The 20,927-nt window shown below is 41.6% G+C and overlaps 1 protein-coding gene across 2 annotated transcripts in view; it reads left to right on the top strand.

The window, feature by feature from the left end:
• PPP4R3A (protein phosphatase 4 regulatory subunit 3A) overlaps positions 1-20,431 on the top strand; it is a 52,544-nt gene extending 32,113 nt beyond the window's left edge. For both annotated transcript variants that reach the window (XM_049769786.1, XM_049769785.1), the window contains exons 8-15: positions 924-1,055; positions 1,165-1,267; positions 2,037-2,195; positions 8,792-8,961; positions 11,171-11,313; positions 14,550-14,740; positions 15,207-15,433; positions 19,170-20,431. In XM_049769786.1, coding sequence (XP_049625743.1) covers positions 924-1,055; positions 1,165-1,267; positions 2,037-2,195; positions 8,792-8,961; positions 11,171-11,313; positions 14,550-14,740; positions 15,207-15,433; positions 19,170-19,283 — 1,239 coding nt within the window. In that variant the 3' untranslated portion in view covers positions 19,284-20,431. The remainder of the gene's footprint in view (positions 1-923; positions 1,056-1,164; positions 1,268-2,036; positions 2,196-8,791; positions 8,962-11,170; positions 11,314-14,549; positions 14,741-15,206; positions 15,434-19,169) is intronic.
• Positions 20,432-20,927: the final 496 nt, after the last annotated feature.

Here is a 20,927-nt window from a genome sequence, read left to right as displayed (position 1 = left end):
TCAATTTCTGACATTTAATTTTTCTTGAATTTATTCTAAATGAAAACTTTGTTCCACCTTCACATATGGAATATAAGTATGTAGAAACTAAAAATGTATTTGAAAAGCAGCTGAAGAAATAGTACTATGGGTAGGGTACCTGCCTTGCACATAGCCAACCAGGGTTTGATCCCCAGTATCCCAATTGGCATCTGTCCCCCACCACCCACCCCAGCACTGCCAAGAGTAAGCCCTGTGCACGCTCTGAGCACTGTGACTGAAAGGGACAGTAAAAGAAAATGCAGTAAAACTAGAAAAGAATTAGAAATTCTAATTAAATAATCTTGCTGTTCAGGGTCAGAACAATAGCACAGCGGTAGGATATTTGCCTTGCACATGGCTAATGTGGGACGGATCCGGGCTCCATCCCTGCCATCCTGTACGGTCCCCTCAAGCTTGCCAGGAGTGATTTCTGAGCACAGAGCCAGGGGTAACCCCTGAGCACCTCTAGGTGTGGCCCCAAAACAACAAGTAAAAAAATAATTTTGCTGTTTAATTAGAGGTGCTTGGGTTCTAATGCCCTTTCCAGTGATAATGGAAGAGTAGGTTGGCAGTTAGTAGGTCTGAGAATGCAATGCTGCTTTTGTTCAGTGAAACTGCCAGACCTCTGGGATTTGGTTCCCCCCCACCCCCCCCCCAGACAAAGATTGGGAGGCCTCATGGTTCCAGAAATTGGACCAGGGACAATACATGCTTAGCATGTCCCTTAACACCTGTGCTATCTCTGGCCCTAAATGTTCTAAGTATTAAAGCTATAAACTCATAATAAATTTCTTCAGGAGGGCTATCTTTTTAGAGATAGGTATAACATTGTAGTGGTTGTCATAGTACATGCTGTTTCGATCTCTATAAATGGTCCTTATTACATTTATTTTTCTTCCCAGGATATTTTGCTCATCAACCTCATTATAGAACATATGATTTGTGATACAGACCCTGAACTTGGAGGGGCAGTCCAACTTATGGGCCTGCTTCGAACTTTAGTTGATCCAGAGAACATGTTAGCTACTGCCAATGTAAGCCATGGGCATTTCAATTCTTTTTATAATATAATAGTCATTTTTTTTAACAATTGGTAGGGCTCAATGCAGTTAAAGTTCATAGAAGTCTTTTCCAATCCCTTAGAAAACAGAAAAAACTGAATTTCTGGGTTTCTTCTATAAGCACTGTATGCATGTCCTCACTGCTCCGTTACTGGCAAATACAACAGAAGACAAGCCTAGCAAAGGTAAGATAAGGCTCTTGAATTCTGAGACTTGGAGTTGGTGTTAGAGCCATCAAAAAAGGCCTGAGTAATATACAGTGGGTGGTATGCTTGCCTTGTATGTAGCAAGCTTGGGTCCAATTCTTGGGTACCCTAAGTGATCCCTGAGTAGATAAAGTTTGAGGCTTCATTTCAAGCCCATTTTTCTTTTTTTTTTTGGTTTTTGGGCCACACCCGGCATTGCTCAGGGGTTACTCCTGGCTGTAGCTTCTGGCAGGCACAGGAGACCATATGGGACACCAGGATTTGAACCAACCACCTTAGGTCCTGGATCGGCTGATAGCAAGGCAAACGCCGCTGTGCTATCTCTCCAGGCCCAATAAGCCCATTTTTCATCCTTTGAACAGGGAATTCTAAGGTGACACTCTGGCATCCTAGGTGGTCTACCAGAGTGATTTCCTGAGTACAGAGCCAGGAGTAAGTCCTAAAAACCACCAGGTGTGGCCAAAATACAAATGGAAAAAAGATGTTCTGGTATAAGTTAGCATCCAATAAATGCCAGTTTCTGTTTCCTAGTCTTGAAAATACTTTGGTTAAGATCTAAAGAAATACAGCAGGTAAGGCACTTGCCTTGCATGTTCCTGACTCAGGCACCCCATATCATCACCAAATATTGCCATGTGTGGCACAAAAACAAACCAGAAAATTGCTTGATAAGAGGATTTTAACTTTATTGAAATCTGAATACTTTAAAGAGGAAAAAGTGTTAAATATGCTTTTTGGTTTATTTTAGATGATTTTCAAACAGCTCAGTTGTTGGCGCTTGTGTTGGAGTTGTTAACGTTTTGTGTGGAGCACCATACCTACCACATTAAGAATTACATTATTAATAAGGACATCCTTCGGAGAGTGCTTGTACTGATGGCTTCAAAGCATGCTTTCTTGGCATTATGTAAGTGTTACTGTTAGGACAATTATTTGTCTCTGTTAGGTTCTAAGAAGACAATATACTGTTTTTAGTTTGAGCAATCCAGATTTGATACACTACTCTGATAATATATAGTTTTGCGACATTTTTAAGTATATTGTTTTTCCTTTGTTCATTTTTTTTTTCTTCCTTTAAATTGGTCATACCCAGCAGTGCTCAGGCTAAATGCCTGGTTCTGTGTTCAGGAATCATTCCTAGATTGCCCAAGGGACCATATGACATGGTGGGAATCGAACCCAGGTTGGCCACATAGAAGGCAAGTAAGTGCCTTAACTACTGTACTGTTTATCTGGGAACCCCCTTTTTTTAAACTGTTGTCTTGGAGGTTTTTTGTTTGTTTGTTTGGAGCTTTTTTGTTTTTGTTTTTGCACACTCTGCTCAGGAATAACTTCCCACAGTGATCAGGGGCCCATATGGAATGCTGGAACTCTTACTCGGGTTGGCCATGTGCAAGGTAAGCACCTTACCCCATATACTATCTCTTCAACCTTTGTTTTGTTTTGGGAGCACACCCAATGGCTCTCAGGTTAATCCTCTCTCTGTGCTCCTGATGGTAAGTACCTCATGGTACTTCTCAAGGAGTAACCTGGTGGTTGGGCAACCACGTGGGACACATGGGATCTAACCTGGGTCAGCCATAAACAAGACAAACACCCTCCCCATTGTTCTATCATTCTGGCTCCAGCATTCTTTTTGTTTTTGTTTTTTAAAATAGTTATAGTTTGGTTTCAGGTATTTTTTGTCATTGTGGTTTTTTTCCCATCCTTAAGTGACTTTGGTATGTCTAATTAAAATGTAGGTGTTTGTGAGACTGGAGTCATGAAGAATTTTTTATTTGAAAAAAATGTATGACTAATAGTGCTTACTAAGTTTCCAAAAACCATTCTAAGTTATAGAAAGCAAACTCAGATAACCTCAGATGTTTTATTCATTATTTCTACAAATACATTTTCCCAGATTTACTGAGATGTGCTTGCTCTATTGTGTTCCCTCTGGTGCTTTAGAGTAGGGATGGCAGTCTGCTGCTGTGGCCATATGCAGCCTGTAATCTGCTTTTGTTCAATCACCCACACATATCTAAAAAATAAGTACAGAAACAGTAGGTGGCCCATAAGGTCTAACTTGTGGTCCTTAATGGGATATTATGTCAGCTCTTTCAGAAGAAAAGGCTGTTAAATGTTGGTTTAGTTCGGGGCTGGGGAGATAGTGTAGCAGTAGAGCATTTGCCTTGCACGCACCCAACCCAGGACGGACCTGGGTTCAATTCCTGGCATCCCATATGTTCCCCCCCCAAGTCTGCCAGGAATGAGTTCTGAGTACAGAGCCAGGAGTAACCCTTGATCAAGTGTGGCCCAAAAAACAAACCTTCTGAATTGAAAATAGGAGCAGCCACTTTTCTTTGGTAAGTTGGCAGGTGAAATTTAGAGGCTCAGTTAAGATGCCTTTTGTCAATTCTTTTATGCCTTTTTGTTTCTTAGGGATAAAGTTGATTGTTGTTATTTAAATGCATGATAATTAGAGACCTAAACATACAGATTTTCTCTCTCATTTAAACTCATTAAATTATAGGCATTATTTTTTTTAACATTAGGGGATGTGCTTGAGCAATGATACAAGTAGCACACATGCCAACCTGGGTTCCATCTCCAGCATCTCATTTGGTCCTGTAAGTCTTGCTGGAAGGAAACCCTGAGCACCACCGGGTGTGACCCAAAAATCAAAATGGAAGAAAAACATGTATACACTTTTTCTTTAAAATAGTCTTTGAGGGGCCGGAGCGGTGGCACTAGATGTAAGGCGTCTGCCTTGCAAAGCGCTAGCCTAGGACGACCATGATTCAATTCCCCAACATCCCATATGGTCCCCTAAGCCAGGAGCGATTTCTGAGTGCATAGCCAGGAGTAACCCCTGAGTGTCAACGGGTGTGGCCAAAAGGAAAAAAAACAAACAAAAGTCTTTGAGGGGGTCAGAGTGATAGCACAGCAGTAGGTCATTTGCCTTGCATGTAGCAGATCCAGGATGGACGGTGATTCGAATCCTGGCATCTCATATAGTCTCCAGAGCCTACCAGGAGCGATTTCTGAGCGCAAAGCCAGGAGTAAACCCCAGAGCACCATGGGGTGTGACCCAAGAAAAGTCTTTGAGGATGGGCCAGAGATATAGCACAGCTGTAGGGCATTTACCTTGCACCCGACTGATTCAGAACAGACAGTGGTTCAAATCTTGTCATTCCATATGGTCCCTGTGCCTGCCAGGAGTGATTTCTGAGTGCAGAGCCAAGAGTAACTCCTGAGCACCACTGGATGTGACCAAAAAAAAAAATACCTCTTAGGGGCCAGAGTGGTGGCGTAGTGGTAGAGCGTTTGCCATGCATACAGCTGACCCAAGATGGACCCAGGTTCGGTCTCTGGCATCCCATATGGTTCCCCGAGCCAGGAGCGATTTCTGAGTGCAGAGCCAAAAGTAACCGCTGAGTCCCGCTGGATGTGGCCCAAAAACCAAAATAAATAAAACAAATAGTTTTAGATAGTATGGTGCAAGAGAGAGTACAGCAGGTAGGGTGCTGGCTTTGCATGTCTTCAGCCTGGGTTTTAATCCCTTGCATCCCATATAGTCCCCCGGAGTACCACCAGGAATGATCTCTGGATTCTCAGCCAGGAGTAAGCCCTGAGCATTGCTAGGGGTTGCTGTTGTTACCGACAGATTGAGGATCATGCTTTGCAAGCAGTAGACCTAAGTTCAGTCCCTAGAACCAAGCATTAGGATCTCTCCAAGAGTGACCCACCCTTCTTGCCCCAAAGCACAGAACCAGAAATAGCACCTAAGCACCACTAAGTGTGACCCAAAAAACAAAATAGTACTAAAAGAGCCAGGATGTACCTCAGAGGATCCCAGAGCACATGCTTTGCAGGTGCGAGGCCTGGGTTCAATCACCAGCACTACATTGTCTCCCAAGCCTTGCTGTTTGTATTAATGGTGCCCCTTTTCTTTGCCCTCTCCTCCCAAAATAATTAAACCTATTTTCCTTTTAAAATGACGTTAAATGGGGCCCGGAGAGATAGCACAGCGGTGTTTGCCTTGCAAGCAGCCGATCCAGGACCAAAGGTGGTTGGTTCGAATCCCGGTGTCCCATATGGTCCCCGTGCCTGCCAGGAGCGATTTCTGAGCAGACAGCCAGGAGTAACCCCTGAACACCGCCAGGTGTGGCCCAAAAACCAAAAAATAAATAAATAAATAAATAAAAATAAAATAAAATGTCGTTAAATGTTCTGTGGGATAACAGTTAAAGCTGTTGTTCACCTTGTGTAGAGTGTATGTGTCGGTTTATTTTCTTGCTCATCTTTGAGATTACAATTACTGAAAATGTAAATTAATATATAGGTAGAACCTATATATTATCTATGCATTATTCTACAACAACAAAAAATAAATTCAGTATTTACATTTTACACATACACATAACACCCAAAATCAAATATCCACTGTGATAGTACAGCTGATTTAACTTATACACAGCTGACTTTAGTTCAGTCCCTGGTATCCCAAAGTAATTCCTGCATGTGGGGCTAGGAGTAACCCTGGAGAACCACCAGATATGGCTCAAAAACAAAAACAAACAAAAGTATACATTTGAGAACATTTAAAGAGTATTGCATAAATTTTGATGGCAATTTGTAAGGACAAAAAAGTATTTGGGGCCATTATCAGTACTCAGGGCTTACTCTTGACTCTGCACTTAAGAATTACTCCTGGTGGGCTATGGGGACTACATGGGGTGCTGGGGATCAAACCCTAGTCTGCTATACTATCTCTTGCCTCACAAAAGATAGTAATAAGTGGTTGAATGTAAATTATTCAGAGCTTAGGGGGTTTGGGGGGCTCCACACCCAGCAGCATTCGAGTTACTCCTGGCTCTGCTCAGAATTTACTCCTAGCATATTTGGGGAGGGTATGGGATGCCGGGGATCAAACCTGGGTTGGCTGTGTGCATGGCAAAATCCCCTACTCATTGTGCTATCACTTAGCTCCAGTCCCAGCTTAGGGGATTTTAAATACATATATTAGGGCCAGTGTACAGTGGTTAGGATGTTTGTCTTGCTGGTAAGGGTTTGATCCCCAGCATCACATATGGCCCCCAGAGCACCACCAGAAGTGATGATTTCTAAATGCAGAGTCAGGAGTAAGCCTTGAGCAAGGCTGGGTGTGACCCAAAAACCTAATTTTTAGGGGAAATCACATGTAGTTCCTCAGCTCTCCAGGAGTGATCTCTTAATATTATACTTTGTCTGCAGGTGACAAATCTAATCTTTATAGGTTATTTTTATATTTATGTACAGACACACCTAACAATTTAACCACTTTCATGGTCTTGTAAATAATTTTTAATCTTACAACATACTTTGGTATTGTTTTGTTTTTTTTTTTTGTAATTTTTGTTCAAATATGACAATAAGAGGAATGAAATAAAGCTTTTGTTAGGTTATACTTTGATCACTGTAGACTCAGTTGTAATTAATCACATGAGACAAAAGTCTGAAATAAAGCTTTTGTTAGGTTATACTTTGATCACTGTAGACTCAGTTGTAATTAATCACATGAGACAAAAGTCTTAAACTTATTATCTGAGCATATAAAGTCTCATGTCATATAAGGTGAAGATGAATTATTTATTTTAGAGATGATTGAAACTAAAGGAATTCCTGCCATGTTAATGAAGGTTATAGATGTAAGTGGAAGCGGAGTGCACTTTACATGGAAATTTCTGCAGTTATGTCAATTTGATCTATCTCAAATACTTTTTATTTCCTTTGAGCAACTTGACTTCATAGAATTCACTGGTACATTTGAAAGCAACTTTTTTTTCAATAATAAAGAGTAGAACTTGGATAATTTTTGAGGCAAGTTTCCTTTATGAGAAGTGTTTGAGGTGAAAATAATATAGTTCTTATTCTTGAGGGCAAATGAAAACAAGTGTAAAAATAAAAAGGATCATCAGAGCCATTTTCTACATGAGCAGTTTCTAGACAGAACTGCATTCTTGTTTTTAGTGAATTCTAGGAAGGGAGTTTACTTTGCTTAACTGGAAAACTGCATGCGGACCTTAAGGTTCAACCTGAGTGTGTGTTATGGTAGGCCACAAGTCTTCATAAAACCTTCAGAGTTGAAGTACCAATTTATTTGTAAAAATTGCTCTTGTCTTAATTACTAAAATCATGTTTGGCATCTTTAGCAAGAGCTCTTTAGTTTTTATTTTCATCAACAAATGGAAAAAACCTGTTCCTTTATCCATTTTTTATTAGAAAAGTTAAAAACCCGCCAACTCTTAAGATAATGCTTAGATTATGACTTAATACACAGAAAGATGCCTCTTGTGTAAAATGTCTTATTTCACCATATATACTTGAAATATTCCGTAGTTAACATAATAAAATGCAGTTACTATTCTATAAACTTTTGAAATTCCCTGCCCAGAGTGTCTCTTTCTAAAGAGACACTCTTAAATCTTAAATAAGTTGCATTGTTAAGGCAGTTTATAGTCAACTGTACCTAATTGGGCATTCACTTGTGGACCTCTTTTCTGCCATCTAAAGAAAAATTGAGCTGCTTTACTCCTCTGCCTTCCCACCCAGAAACCGTGTCAGCATGGTTGCCTGGCTACCTGCTCATGAAGGACTTGATTAATAACAAATTGGCAATTTAACGGGCCACTTCCATGATCTCCAAAGAAATCAAAATACAAACACAATATTTAATCTTGCCAACCGAAGACGATGTGACTGCATGAAGTGAGTATGCTTTTTTGACCTGTTTACCATAACTGGGGCATTAACTTACTGGTAATTCCACCTAGGTAAAGAGGGCTTTGTCTAGTTATCTGAGTATATTTGGATCTTGACGAATGGTGACTTAACTCTCCAGACCTCAAGATGTAAATATACCTTTTCATCTGTAAGTTAAAGCCTGATTGTAAAAATGAAAACTAGAAAACATTTAAAAAGCATACTCGCTACAGTAAGCATAAAGAACTACCTTTTTTATTTATTTTTTTTAGTCCTCTAAATTCTAAACTATGGGAAGGCAAATTTCGAGTCAGGCAGATTTTTGTGGTTTTATACAAACGTCCACAAATAAGAACTCTGATGCATAACAAGAGTGTCCCAAAAGTAATCTAGTTATACAATGATTGCCCAAATAAAACAAATGGCTTTTCTATTTTTAAGGTATATATAAACGAATTTCATCTTAAGGAGTGTGAAAGGCTAATGGATTTTTAACCCTTAGCTTTTATTTCAGACTTACACTATATTTTGATTATTAGCAACTTATTTCCAGATTTTTTTCTGATGCTACAAGACTTGTATTCTATGATAACACACACTTTTAGAAGAAATTTTTTTTTATTTTGATAACCCTTCTGTAATCCTTATCTTCAGGTTTCATACTTTTGGAAACACAACTAACGTTTCACTGCACGAAGAACCTTATTTGTAATGGATGTTTTTTCTAAGCCTAACATACAGAACTGTGGTATATAATCTGAACAATGATATCTGTTTCAGGTGCTCTTCGTTTTAAGAGAAAGATTATTGGATTAAAAGATGAGTTTTACAATCGCTACATAATGAAAAGTTTTTTATTTGAACCAGTAGTCAAAGCATTTCTCAACAATGGATCCCGCTACAATCTGATGAATTCTGCCATAATAGAGATGTTTGAATTTATTAGAGTGGTAGGTTCTGTATTTTGTTTTAGTTTGCATTTTGGTTTTAGTATCAGTGTTTTTTGAGATTCTGTTTCTGGAATTTCAAAAAGAAAACCAATGTTGCCAAAAGCTCAAATTTAAAAGCAGAAGTCATCTTTCTCATCCTGTGAATTCTTTATTAGTATAGTTTGATTATTGATTTACTTCAATCATAGTAATCATTTTAAGAAAGTAAAGTTACAATTGAAAGTATTGGGATATATTTTCATTTATTGAATTAATGAATTATGTCAATTTAGTGCTTGGTTTTAGCCAACATATAGTTCACTTTAGTGAAGTAACAAGGTTCAGTAGTGATCTCTGGTGGTGCTCAGGGACAGTATGTGGTGTGAAAGTTCCAAACCAGGATCTACTACAAGCAAAACAAAATTTTTAACAGCTCCCAACCCTTCTACTCTCTGTCCCTAGGTTCCAGTTCTTTGCAGAAAGAAATTACACTGAATTTTCTTCACTAATGGGAATATCTCAGTGCTGGAAGGACCTATTTTTTAGCCTGTCTGTGATTATCTGAGAGAATATCCTCAGAATCCTGTATGCTAGGGCAAAGGATAGTTGAAAATAGAGTGAGAGGAAAGCCATAGTCACTATCTCTGGCACTATCTTTGTTTCCTCCTTTTTAAAAAATTGTTTTGTTTTGATTTTTGGTTTTTGGGCCACACCTGGCAAGGCTTGGGGAACCATATGGGATGCTAGGGCTTGAACCCGGGTTTGTTCTGGATCAGCAGCATGCGAGGTAAATGCCCTACCGCTGTGCTATCATTCAGGCCCTTTTTTGTTTGTTTTTTAGATTTTTCTGAGCTTTTCCAACTTTGCTTCAAACATACCCATAAATTTTATCTTATGAGATAACAATGGTTCTTAAATATTGGGGTATATCTCTTAATCTGCTCAGCTTTTCCCCCCCAAAGAATGATTTTTGTTGTTTGTTTTGTTTTGTTTTGGGGCACACCTGGCAGTGTTCAGGGATTATTCCTGACTCTGCTCTCAGAAATTGATCCTTTCAGGCTCGGGAATCATATGGGATGCCGGGGATCAAACTCAGGTCCATCCCTGGTCGGCTGCATGCAAGGCAAATGCTTTACCCACTGCATTATCATTTCCGCACCAAAGAATGAAAAAAAAAATTTTTTTTTAAACAGGACAGTAGCACAACAGTCAGGGCACTTATTTGCATGCAGTCAATCTAGGTTCAATCCCCAGCGTCCCATATGGTCTCTTGAGCCTTCCAGGAGTAAGTCCTGTGAGCTGGCCAGGAGTAAACCCTCAGTAATTCTGCGTGTGGCCAAAGAAAAATAATGGTAAAATAGGGACTGAAGAGATAGTATAGAGATTAAGGTTTTTACTTTGTACCCTACTGGCCCAGATTCTATTCCTGGCACCACATACACTCCTTTGAGCATTTAGGGATCTCTTCTGAACAAAGAGGATAGCCCTTGAATACCACTAGGTGTGGGGATAAGGGAGACACACACATACACAGGTGAGTTATACTACAGCTCACTTGGCCAACCTGAGTTTGATCTTCAGCATCTCATATAGTCCCCTGAGCACTGCCGGTTATGGCCTAAACTCCCCCTCCCAAAAAAGGGTATGAGACATGCACAACGATTTTCCCTACTAGTCATATAAGTTGCATTAAGTATATTCATACTATTATATAATAATTGCCATCCTGCATCCTCAGCACTTTGCTGTGGGTAATTTTATGATCTGTTCATATCCCATCCCGCTGAACTAAATAAAGATCACTTACTAGGTATTCACTTTGGGTTTTTTTTTGTTGTTGTTTTTGGGGGATTTTTTGTTTGTTTGTTTGTTTTTATTTTTCAGTCACACCTGGCGACTCTCAGGCATTACCTGGTTCTGTGCTCAGAAGTTGCTTCTGGCAGGCTCAAGGGACCATATGGGATGCTAGCATTCGAACCCAGGTTCATCCTGTGTTGGCCACATGCAAGACAAACGTCTTACCACTGTGCTATCACTCCAGTCCTAGGCATTCACTTTGGAAAAATAAAAACATTCTGTAGTATACTGGAAATCTGGGGCTATTGAAGACACTAATATACATTATGCCTGTTTTTATTGAAGTCAAATGGTTTGAGTGGGTTTGTGAATTCATGACAATTATGCTTTATATTGCTAAACTTAGTTTTCCTTTAATTTTTTTTTCCTGTAGGAAGATATAAAATCTTTAACTGCTCATGTTATTGAAAATTACTGGAAAGCACTGGAAGATGTAGATTATGTACAGACATTTAAAGGATTGAAACTGAGATTTGAACAACAAAGGGAAAGACAAGATAACCCCAAACTTGATAGGTAAATTGCCACATACATAATCCTGTTTGTTTAGTGGCTGGTGGTTTTGTGGTGGTATATTCTTGGTAGCAAAGGAAATCTGCAGATAGTCGGCAGAAGTTCTGTTAGTGTAAATGGTTATGACTTTGTAATGATGAGGTCAATTTTTTTCGTGATACATTAGTATCATACTAGCTCTGTGGCACGTCTTGTGTGCATGAAACCTCAAGTTTGATTCCCTCATCCAGCATGGCACCCCAGACACCACTAATTGTGTCCCCAGAGACCCTTGGCACCACTGGACCCAAGAGTTGATGTATTGGGCCTAAGAATCATTGAACTGTTTGTTTGACTTGCTTATTATGACAATATTGTTGCTGTTGGCCCCCAGTTTGTCCTGAGCATTATTTGTAAGCCTGTCTTCATCCCCCAATGTTTTTGGTTCTATTTTCTAAATGCCTGAGTTTACCTATATGTTTTAAAAATTGTGAATTGCGGTTTGTTCATTCTTCATGTTAGAAATTGGAGGCCAGAGCAAAAGCACAGCGGGTAAGGCATTTACTTTGCACACAGCCCACCCTGGTTCAATCTCCAGCATCCCATAAGATACCCCCTGAGACTGTCAGAAGTAATTTCTTTCTTTTTTGTTCGTTTGTTTGTTTTGGGGTCACACCTGGCACCGCTCAGGGTTTTACTCCTGGCTCTGTGCTCATAAGTCCCTTCTGGCAGGCACGGGGGACCATATGGGAAGCCTGGTCAAAAATCATGGGGCCAGAGTGGTAGCGCAAGTGGTAAGTTGTCTGCCTTACCCGCACTAGCCTAGGATGGGCCTTGGTTCGATCCGATCCCCCCAGCCCTCCCACGCATCCCATAGCCAGGAGTAACCCCTGAGCATCACTGGGTGTGATTCAAAAAGAAAAATCTTTTTTTTTTTTGGTTTTTGGGTCACACCCGGCAGCACTCAGAGCTTACTCCTGGCTCTACGGTCAGAAATTGCTCCTGGCAGGCTCAGGGGACTACGTGGGATGCCAGGATTCGAACCACCATCCTTCTGCATGCAAGGCAAGCACACTACCTCCATGCCATCTCTCCGGCCCCTGCAATTCTATTAAGAAATTTGATTCTGGGGCCGGAGAGATAGCATGGAGGTAAGGCGTTTGCCTCTCATGCAGGAGGTCATCGGTTCGAATCCCGGCGTCCCATATATGGTCCTCCCGTGCCTGCCAGGAGCAATTTCTGAGCCTGGAGCCAGGAATAACCCCTGAGCACTGCCGGGTGTGACCCAAAAACCACAAAAAAAAAAAAAAAAAAAAAGGAGGGCCCGGAGAGATAGCACAGTGGCGTTTGCCTTGCAAGCAGCTGATCCAGGACCAAAGGTGGTTGGTTCGAATCCCGGTGTCCCTTATGGTCCCCCGTGCCTGCCAGGAGCTATTTCTGAGCAGACAGCCAGGAGTAACCCCCGAGCACCGCCGGATGTGGCACAAAAACCAAAAAAAAAAAAAAAAGGAAAAAATTTGGGGCTGGAGCAGTGGTACAGCAGTAGGGCATTTGCCTTGCACGTGGCTGACTCAGGACGGACCACAGTTAGATCCCCCAGCATCCCATATAGTCCCCCAAGCCAGGAGTGATTTCTTAGCACATAGACAGGGGTAATCCCTGAGTGTCACCGGGTGTGGCCCCCCAAAAAAAAGAAAAAAGAAATTTGATTCTACTATTTAACATTAAATGTTGTAGAGTTTTAGTTTGGGGGTCATACCCGGAAGCGCTCAAGAGTTACTCCTGGCTCTATGCTCAGAAATCGCTCCTGGCAGGCTCAGGGAACCATATGAGATGCCGGGATTCCAACCACTGTCCTGCATGGAAGGCAAACGCCCTACCTCCACGCAAATCTCCGGCCCCCATGTTGTAGAGTTTTTATGTTTGAGTACTATTTAGGGTTTTAATTTTTTATTTTAAATTTGGGGCAGTACTCAGGAGTGACCCTGGTGGTGGTCAGGGGACCATTTCTCTGACCTGTGGATTTTCTGTTGGTTTGGTTTGGGACCACACCTGGCAGTGCTCAGGGTTTACTCCTGCAGGTTCAGGGGACCATATGGGATGCTGGGGATCAAACCTGGTCAGCCACATGCAAGGCAAATACCCTACCCAATCCAATGTACAATTGCTCCGGCCCCCTTTCTGTTGGCTTTGGATTAATGGGCTACACCTAGTTATGGTCAGGATTTACTCCTGATACGTTCTTGGGGATTACTGCTAGTGGTCAGTGCTCCAGAGGTCTAGTTGAGATGCCAGGATCAAACTCAAGCTGGCTGTGTGTAAGTCAGCACTTTGTCAATCATACTCTTTGGCCCCTCTCTTTTTCTTTCTATTTTGAGGCCACAGATGGGAATATGCAAAGGTGATGCCTTCATGCAGGCCTCAAATCTGAATTTTTTATATATATAGTTTCTCCAGTCCGGTATTTTGTTAGTTCTAGTAATCTATTAAGATTGAAGTGACATTTGAACAAATTTCTGTTTAGATTTGGGGTCACACTCAGCAGTGCCCAGGGGTTACATCTGTTGCTGTACACAGGAATAATACCTGGCAGTGTTCAGGGTACCAGGCATCAAACCTGGGTTGGCCACATTTGTTCCAGCCCTCTTGAACAAATCTTGAGAGACTGGGAAAAATAACTTTCCAGGACTGAAACATTTTGCATGCAGGAATCTCAGATTTTTTGTTTGTTTGTTTGTTTGTTTTTGGGTTACACCTGTCAGCGCTCAGGGGATACTCCTGCTACTATGCTCAGAAATCGCCCCATGCAGGCACAGGGGACCATACGGGATGCCGGGATTTGAACCACTGTCTTTCTGCATGAAAGGCAAACGCCTTACCTCCATACTTCCATGCTATCTCTTGGCCCCAGGAATCTCAGGTTTAATCTCCTGCCACTTTGTGATCTCCTGAGCACCAATCAGTGCAGTGGACTGCAAGGCACTGGCAGGTGTGGCCAGAATTTTAAATATTTTAAAATAAATCTTTTTTTTTTTTTTTTTTTTTGGGCCACACCCGTTTGACGCTCAGGGGTTACTCCTGGCTATGTGCTCAGAAATCGCCCCTGGCTTTGGGGGACCATATGGGACGCCGGGGGATCGAACCGCTGTCCATTCCTTGGCTAGCGCTTGTAAGGCAGACACCTTACCTCTAGCGCCACCTTCCCGGCCCCTAAAATAAATCTTTATATAAATAACCTGTTCACTTTTCTTTGCTCACAGTATGCGTTCCATTTTGAGGAATCATAGATATCGAAGAGATGCCAGAACGCTAGAAGATGAGGAGGAGATGTGGTTTAACACAGATGAAGATGATATGGAAGATGGAGAAGCTGTAGTGTCCCCGTCTGACAAAACTAAAAATGATGATGATATCATGGATCCAATAAGTAAATTCATGGAAAGAAAGAAATGTATGTTAAATAATAGCAGGAAAGAGTGACAAAATGATTATCAGTAGTTGTTTCACCGTTGTTATTTTTAAATTTGGGGCAGTACTCAGAAGTGATCCAGGTGGTGGCCAGAGGACCATTCTTCAGACTCCTGGATTTTCTATTGGTTTGGGGTATTTTTTGTTCGTTGCTTTATAGAATTTGATGCATACTTTTGTTCTGAAGGTAAAGGCTAGGTTTTCTTTGTGTAAGGAAAAATCATTCCTGTAAAGATAGGAGTACTAAAGGCTTTTTTCCCTTCTCAGTAAATTTTCATGGGTATGCATTTTGTGCTTTGACTAAGTTTGGTTCATAACTGAACCTTTGGAGTTTTTCTCCTCACCCAGTTGTGGAGAAGTAAATTGGTTACGTTTTAACTGCTACCTTATTGGTGGGGGCGGGGTTTAAAAATAGTGTGGGTGATTCTATTGACTGTTTTCTCTTTTAGTAAAGGAAAGTGAGGAAAAGGAAGTGCTTCTGAAAACCAATCTTTCTGGTCGGCAGAGCCCAAGTTTTAAGCTTTCCCTCTCTAGTGGAACAAAGACAAATCTTACCAGCCAGTCACCTGCAACTAATCTGCCTGGTTCTCCGGGGTCCCCTGGGTCTCCTGGGTCCCCAGGCTCTCCTGGATCCGTCCCTAAGAACACATCTCAGACGGCAGCTATTACCACAAAGGTATGTACTCAACTCCCAGGTCTAACTTAAGCTTTCTCAGCAGTGGTTGTAGCCTTTGGTTTTTAATCAATACCTTCTAGAACATTTGTGAACTAGAAAACATTTCTTCCACCACTTCCTAAACTTACATAAAATGGAGACATTTTGGAAAGGTGGTTTGTTTGTTTTGTTTTGTTTTCATTTTATTTGAATTTGGGGACCACATTCAAAAGTACTCTGGTTGACTCCAAGCTATGTGCTCAGAGATTAAACTAGGATTGGTCTACATGTGAGGCAGACACCTCACTCCCTGCACTCTTCATCCTCGAAAGCTTATGTGACTAACATAAGTATACGTATAAGTCCCAGAAAGAGAACAAGGGATAAGATACTTGCATTACATGTGAACTATCGTGGTTTGATGCACGGAACCACAGATGGTCTTTCAGTACCAAATGATGTCACTCAAGTACAACCAGGAATAACCACTGTACACCACTAATGGCAGAAAAACATTGCTCAACCCCTCCCCCCAAAAAGTAAGTTATTTAGTTTTTTGAGTTGTTATTTTCACTTTAAGGCTATTCAGATTTGTGTTTGTAAAAGCATTTACACATTTAGGGGCTGGAGAGATAGCATGGAGGTAAGGCGTTTGCCTTTCATGCAGAAGGATGGTGGTTTGAATCCCGGCATCCCATATGGTCGGTCACCCGTGCATGCCAGGAGTGATTTCTGAGCATAGAGCCAGGAGTAACCCCTGAGCGCTGCTGGGTGTGACCCAAAAACCAAAAAAATGAAAATAATTTACACATTTCAAAATTATTTCTTGTTACCAAAATGAGTTTCTAATTATTATAATAAAAGACATAGTGGGATAAGAATTTAATCTAAATGTCAACTGCCAACTTTGTTCTACTAAGCAAAGTTCTTCAGGAACTAGGGTGATTCAAAAGATGAAATGCCTGCTTTAAGAGCCCATGGCTAGGGGCAGGAGAAATAGCATAGAGGTTATGGTCTCCGAGCCAGCCAGGAGCAATTTCTGAGCGTAAAGCCAGGAGTTAACCCCTGGGCGCTGCTGGATGTGACCAAAAAAAAATAATAATCCATGGCTTTCTCCCCTGGGCATCATGCTAGATGAGCCCCCCCCCCCCCCCGCCCCTCCCAAACATATGTGGGTGCTAGGGCAATAGTGCAGTGGGTATGTTCCTTGCACACAGTAGATTCAGATTTGATCTCCAGCATCCCATGTCCTCCAGGCCTACCAGAAGTGATCTCTTCATACAGAGCCATGAGTAAGCTCTGAATACCACCGTTGTGTGTTCCCCCACCCCCAGCCAATAAAAGCTCATTAATTTTAACATTTCATAGGAGGTTCAAAATTTAATCAAAAATATAGTGGAATTGGGGGCAGAGCATTAGTACAGTGGTAGGATGTTTGTCTTACAAGTTTGGTAAGACATCCCATATGATCAATTCCCCCTGAGAACCCTGGGAGTTATTCCTAAGCTCAGAACCAAGAGTAAACCTGAGTGTCACTGGCTATGGCCACAATAAATAACATTTGGAGTTTACCTATGTGAGACAGGAGTATAATGTCCATCCTGGGTCCTTTTTCCTCTCCTGTAACCAGGACACTACTAATGGATAAGAAGTGAAAAGGTGGAATAAATCTGAAAAGATAGTACAACACATGGCCTCTAAGTAAAGTGAATTGCAGTGTGCTTTCGTAGAAAAATAGGCTAAAAGGACATCCTGGTAAAATAACAAGGAAAGAAACAGCAGGGTTAAATCTGCGTGCGTGCGTGCGTGCGTGCGTGCGTGTGTGTGTGTGTGTGTGTGTGTGTGTGTGTGTGTGTGTGTGTGTGTTTTGGGTCACACCCGGCAGTCCTGGCTCCTGGCTCCATGCTCAGAAATTGCTCCTGGCAGGCACGGGGGACCATATGGGACGCCGGGATTCAAACCGATGACCTGCATGAAAGGTAAACGCCTTACCTCCATGCTATCTCTCCGGCCCCAAATCTGCTCGCTTCTAATCATTCCTTCTGCTTTCCATTTATTAGTAGATTTTATTTTGAAAAATCTCTGCATAGTGAAGTAAAAATTTCTTTTGGGGTGGGTGTGGTTGAACAATATCTATTATTGCTCAGGTGCTGTTCTGATGCTGTGCTAAGACTGAACCTGGGTCTTCTACATCTACACATTTCCCTCCAGACAGTTAGGCTTCCAGGCTTCTTGCTCCCAAGGAGAAAAAAAGTTGTGTGTGTGTTTTTTTATTATTATTTGTTTTGGGGGAGTGTTTTTTTTATTTTATTTTATTTTTTGGTTTTGGTTTTGGTTTTTTGGTTTTTGGGCCACACCCTGCTTTGCTCCGCAGGTTACTCCTGGCAGACTCGGGGAACCATCTGGGATGCTGGGATTAGAACCACCGTTCATTCTGGATTGGCTGCATGCAAGGCAAACAAATGCCTACAGCACTGTGCTATCTCTCCGGCACCTGGGGTGGGGGGGGGTTTGGTTGGTTGGTTTTGGTTTTGGGGCCATACTCAGAGGCCGCCACTCAAATGTTACTCCTAGCTCTATGTTCAGAAACCACTTCTGGCACGCTCAGGGAACATATGGGATGCCAGAAATCGAATCCGGGTCTGTTCTGGGTCATACACGTGCAAGGCTGACACCCTACCGCTGTGCTGTCTCTCTTGTCCTTTGCAATTTTTTGGCCACATTCAGCTATGCTTGGGGATCACTCCTGGGGAGCTCTGGGGGGGCCATTTGGGGTGCCGGAGGACAAGTCCAGGTCAGCCTCTTGCAAGCACAAGGGCCTTAACTCACTGTATTCTCTAATCCCCAAATGTGTCTACTAGGTGATTTTGTTATAGAAATCACTAGGTGGGGACCGGAGAGATAACACAGCAGCGTTTGCCTTGCAAGCAGCCGACCCAGGACCTAAGGTGGTTGGTTCGAATCCCAGTGTCCCAAATGATCCCCCGTGCCTGCCAGGGGCTATTTCTGAGCAAACAACCAGGAGTGGGCCCTGAGCACTGCCAGGTGTGGCCCAAAAACCGAAAAAAAAAAAAAGAAAGAAATCACTAGGTGATTATTCTATGGAAAATTTGGGAACTGTTCTGGGGGGTTGTTGTTTCCTGGCGTGTTCAGGACTTACCCCTGGTAAGCTTGGGGACCATATGGAATTCCGGGGATCAAACCCGGATCATCCACAAGCAAAGCATGTACCTTCCCCCTTGTGCCACTGCTTTGTCCTCTGTTGTTTGTTTTGTATGGCACTTGAATTAGTGCCTCTGCACTTAGAATACTCCTGGCAGGCTTGAGGGCCATTATGCCAATGATTGAACCCAGGTCAGCTGACTGCAGGGCATGTGCCCTACCTGCTGTACTGTTGCTCCAGCCCCGTATTCTTTTTTTTTTTTTTTTTTTTTTTTTAATTTGCAGCACAAGCTCAGAATAAGCGGACGCACATTTTAGTATATATGGGTGACTATCGTTTATGCTATATACTTAATGCAGATTAAAATGATTTGGAAATGGGGCCGGGCGGTGGCGCTAAAGGTAAGGTGCCTGCCTTGCCAGCGCTAGCCTTGGACGGACCGCGGTTCGATCCCCCGGTGTCCCATATGGTCCCCCAAGCCAGGAGCAACTTCTGAGCACCCCTGAGCGTTACTGGGTGTGGCCCAAAAACCAAAAAAAAAAAAAAAATGATTTGGAAATATGTTTTGTTTTATTAATCCTTATTTCTGAACAGGGTGGCCTCGTGGGTCTGGTAGATTATCCTGATGATGATGAGGACGATGATGAAGATGAAGACAAGGAAGACACGCCACCATTGTCAAAGAAAGCAAAATTTGAGTCATCATAATGGCAACTGCCTATGTTCAGTACCTGTTGAAAAACTGGTTATTTGCCCCTCCCCCCACAAAATCCACAACAAGCAGTGGCTCTTGTGAATGACTGACAGGTCAGCCTGCACACTTGACTGCTGCTCATCAAGTGCCAATTCAATGGAGCAGGAGGAGGGGGTGTTATACACATAGGGGAAGGACTTGAAAGCCTTTGAGCTCTCCAGCTTGGACCACACATTGCCCTTTTCTCAGGGAAGGAAATGGAAATAAAAAGCCAACAGGGCAGGGGTTTTGTAAGTGGATCTCTGGATTGACTGGTCAGTTGCAACAATCAGAACATGCTTTCTCGGACCATGTTTGAGACTCAGAAGAAATGGGCTTTTTTGCCAAGATTCTTCACTAGTTAAGAATGCCAGCAGTTTCTTTGATAAAGAGACCTGCCTCTAAAATCATACATTCTGAACATTTTAGTCAAGATACAACAGGTTTGGAAAACCTCTATGGGGGAGGGGCGAATATAAATTTCCTCTTTTTTATCTGTTCCCTTTGCCCTTCAAACTGCAGTTTTTTGTTTTTTGTTTTTTGTTTTTTTAAGTAGGGTTTTGTCCCTACTTGATTAAAGATTGAGTGGAATTCTAGATGTGGTCATTTGTGTCATATGTTTTGTTTCATTTTGTTTCTCGAGGTCCCCCCCCCCTCCCCTGAGTGTATGCTTAGTTGTTGAGTATATATATTTGGGACCATTAAAACTTTTTTTGATGTAATATAATCTAACGTTGTGCTGGTACCTGTTTTACCATGTGTAATTTTTGTTCTACACCACAGTTCTTAATTTGTTTAGAGTTTTATGAGAGATGGTATAGTTTTTATTGACAAAAAAACAAAGTAATCTTACAACTATGTGCATACAAAAGCAATACTATTTTGTGACTGAATATTTTATATTAAAATTTACATCAGCAACTGTCTCAAGAATTCAGGGAAATAGAATGGAATTTAAAACTTCACGTTTTGTTAAACCTAGAAACATGAATCAGTATTCCAAAGAGATTCTGAAATTTCATATCTTGGGGAAATGACGGTACATTAAATCAAAATTGAGGATGGATGATTTAAGAAATAACATTTGACTTTTGAATAATAAAAAAGTGAAGAGTAAGAGAAATGGTATTAGTTGTATGTTTCTTTTTCTATTTAAAATTATTTCCTTAGGAATACCAGCTGGGAGTGTAAGTTGGTGGTTCCTAAATAAATACCTGACCAGAGGACCATCAGATAGCTTGTTAAAACAATATATTTTTGTTGGTTTGGTTTTGGGGCAATACCCAGCATTTTTCAGAGCTTGCTTACTCCTGGTTCTGTGCTCAGGGATCACTCCTGGTGATTGATGCTCAAGGACTGTATGCGGTTCCATGATTGAACTCACAGCCATGTACAAGAAATGAGCTTTACCCACAGGACTCTTGGGCCCTAAAACAGTATTTTTAATAGATTATTTTTATTATCTTAGATTTGCTAAAAATCTAAAAAGTGAAAAATAAGACATACCCTCACTTTTTAAGTATTATTACTCTTAACTGCTAAGTGTCTGGCAGGCATTGTTTCTATCTTAGTTCCTCTGGCTTAATTCTCAGTGTATTTTATGGCAGGGGTCTCAAACT

This window comes from Suncus etruscus, chromosome 3 (genome assembly GCF_024139225.1).
Source record: "Suncus etruscus isolate mSunEtr1 chromosome 3, mSunEtr1.pri.cur, whole genome shotgun sequence".
In the NCBI taxonomy this organism is placed as follows: domain Eukaryota; kingdom Metazoa; phylum Chordata; class Mammalia; order Eulipotyphla; family Soricidae; genus Suncus; species Suncus etruscus.
Note: the sequence above shows the minus strand (reverse complement) of the source record. Positions and strands in the feature narration are given on the sequence as shown.